Source organism: Musca domestica, unplaced genomic scaffold, assembly GCF_030504385.1.
Source record: "Musca domestica strain aabys unplaced genomic scaffold, Musca_domestica.polishedcontigs.V.1.1 104, whole genome shotgun sequence".
NCBI classification, from domain to species: Eukaryota; Metazoa; Arthropoda; class Insecta; order Diptera; family Muscidae; genus Musca; species Musca domestica.
Window position 1 is genome coordinate 61,599 of NW_026712121.1, and position 2,094 is coordinate 63,692.

General features: G+C 36.6%; 1 protein-coding gene across 1 annotated transcript; it reads left to right on the forward strand.

The window, feature by feature from the left end:
• Window positions 1–311: 311 nt before the first annotated feature.
• Window positions 312–1,742, forward strand: LOC101901116 (uncharacterized). Its single transcript, XM_005191588.3, has 4 exons — window positions 312–714; window positions 771–1,019; window positions 1,074–1,262; window positions 1,331–1,742. The coding sequence occupies exons 1-4, from the start codon at window positions 439–441 to the stop codon at window positions 1,685–1,687; spliced, it is 1,071 nt and encodes a 356-aa protein (XP_005191645.1). The 5' UTR covers window positions 312–438; the 3' UTR covers window positions 1,688–1,742.
• The last annotated feature ends 352 nt before the right edge of the window (window positions 1,743–2,094 follow it).

Consider the following 2,094-nt stretch of genomic DNA (forward strand, 5'->3'; position numbering starts at 1 on the left):
TCATACAAAGCTACCTTGTCCAATCTCTTGTCGAACTTTTAGTTATCACAAACTTCTTCCACATAATTCATATAATATTTTATGCGCAATGTGGAATCAGAAGCTTTTGTAAAGCTCTTAGCTATACCAATTCAATGTTTAAATCCGTATAAAACTATTTAATCCACGTAGTTGTGGAGCTTTCCCTTTCCCAGTAGAGACATTGAAAATAAAAGCTTTTGAAATAATTTAAAACATTCCTATACCATTTAAATTAAGTTTTTAGCTCAGACAGTGACCTATATAATTTTTTGAAAATTCCTTTAGTTAACATTTTGGAAACCATAACAACCAGGCAGTCAGTCAAAATAAACAAATCTGAGGCAAACGAGTAAATAAATTTGCAAAATATTATAAATTTATTTAAACAAAAATTATTTGGAAAATTCGCAAAAGAAAATGTCATTGACGGCCAAGAATTCCTATTGGACACGTGTTGTGGGTGAAATTGAAAAGAAGTCTATGCTGAAGACCCGTAAGGAGGCAATCAAAAAATATTATTTCTCGCTGACATTGCCCAAGGCTCTGAGGAGAAGGGTTGCTAAAATTTTACCCTATGAGTTCGATGAATACGATAAGAATGTCTTTATTGAAGAATCAACAGTTGAAGCTCCAATGACGCTTGATGAGGGCGATGATGAGGAGGAGGAAGAGGAGAAAAAGGAAAAGAAAAAGGTAGATTCGAATTGAATGCATTCATTTATGATTTAATCATTTCGACGGATTTGTAGCCCGATGACTTCAATGAAAGCACTTGCTCCGAAGTTGAAAGACTCGAACATGAACATCCCAAATTTGTTTTAAATTTGGAAAAACCTTTGGAGTACAAAGGCAAGCCGAAGAAGAAACACAACTGGCCTTCAACTTTCATTTGTAAGCCACGTAAAAAACGAGTCTGCTGGGATTCGAAAATCTATGACATGGAATGCAGTATTTGGGAGAAAAGTTTAGACGAGCAAGCCGAACAACTTATGGATGCCGTAAGTAATGGCTAGCACACTCAGCAACCCTTAACTAATACCACACCCTCTCAGTCAGCTGAACGCTTTACCACTTGGATAAACTCATTGGGCAGCAATAGAGATTCGGATATTTCCAAGGAAAAGCTTAAAGCTTTATTTTCCATTGAGGGTGAACGAAAGCTTTTAGCATCGATTGTAACCGAACCAAAAGAGGTAAAAGCCATAGCCAAGACCGTGGCAGACAAATGGAATGTACCGGAGGTGAGTAAGCAAAGAAACAACCCCCAACATCCCCTAATTCCACAACATATCTTGCTATTCCCCTCTAGATGGCAATTGAGTTGAAATATGAAAACTATATCAAGAATCGTTTGAAAAATGTACCAAAGAAAATTATAACCGTGGCCTTTGGACGCACCATTCCCGTCAAAGATCGCCCCTGGCAGCCGTCTGAATTTGACGAACCCATACATACGGTTTTCCCAGATGAATTGCTGACAATGGAAAAGCTATTCAAGGGCATAACACATCTACGTTCCACCAAATTATTGGTCGATTTCTATAAAGAACAGAACGAACTTGTGCGACCCTATTATTTGGTCAAATCAGGGATGTTCCGAGAGAAAACAAAGGCGCAAACCGTCACCGAAGTTCCTTTGTACGAACGATTAAAACTAAAATATTAATAAAACCAGTAAAGAAAGTCTTAAAGTCGGGCGGGGCCGACTTTATGATACCCTACACCACTTTGCTAATTAAGTAGAGCTCCACATAACAATTAAAAGTTTTTATGGGAGAATTCAATCATACACCTTATGATTATAATTATAATTTAAAGTTCAAAGGACTAAATATGCCGAAGCATTTGTATCTTTTAAATTCGGACTTGTATTGCCCATTTGGTGCACAATTAATTTGAAATCGGATAAAGATATATATGGGAGCTATATCCAAATCTGAACCGATCTCGATAAAATTTGGCAAATATATTTCTGATCTGTTTTTGATATATTTCCCTGAATATCGTTCTTACGGAGTGCATACTACGGTTGTGGGTAACAAATATAACAAATCGGATGAATTATATATATGG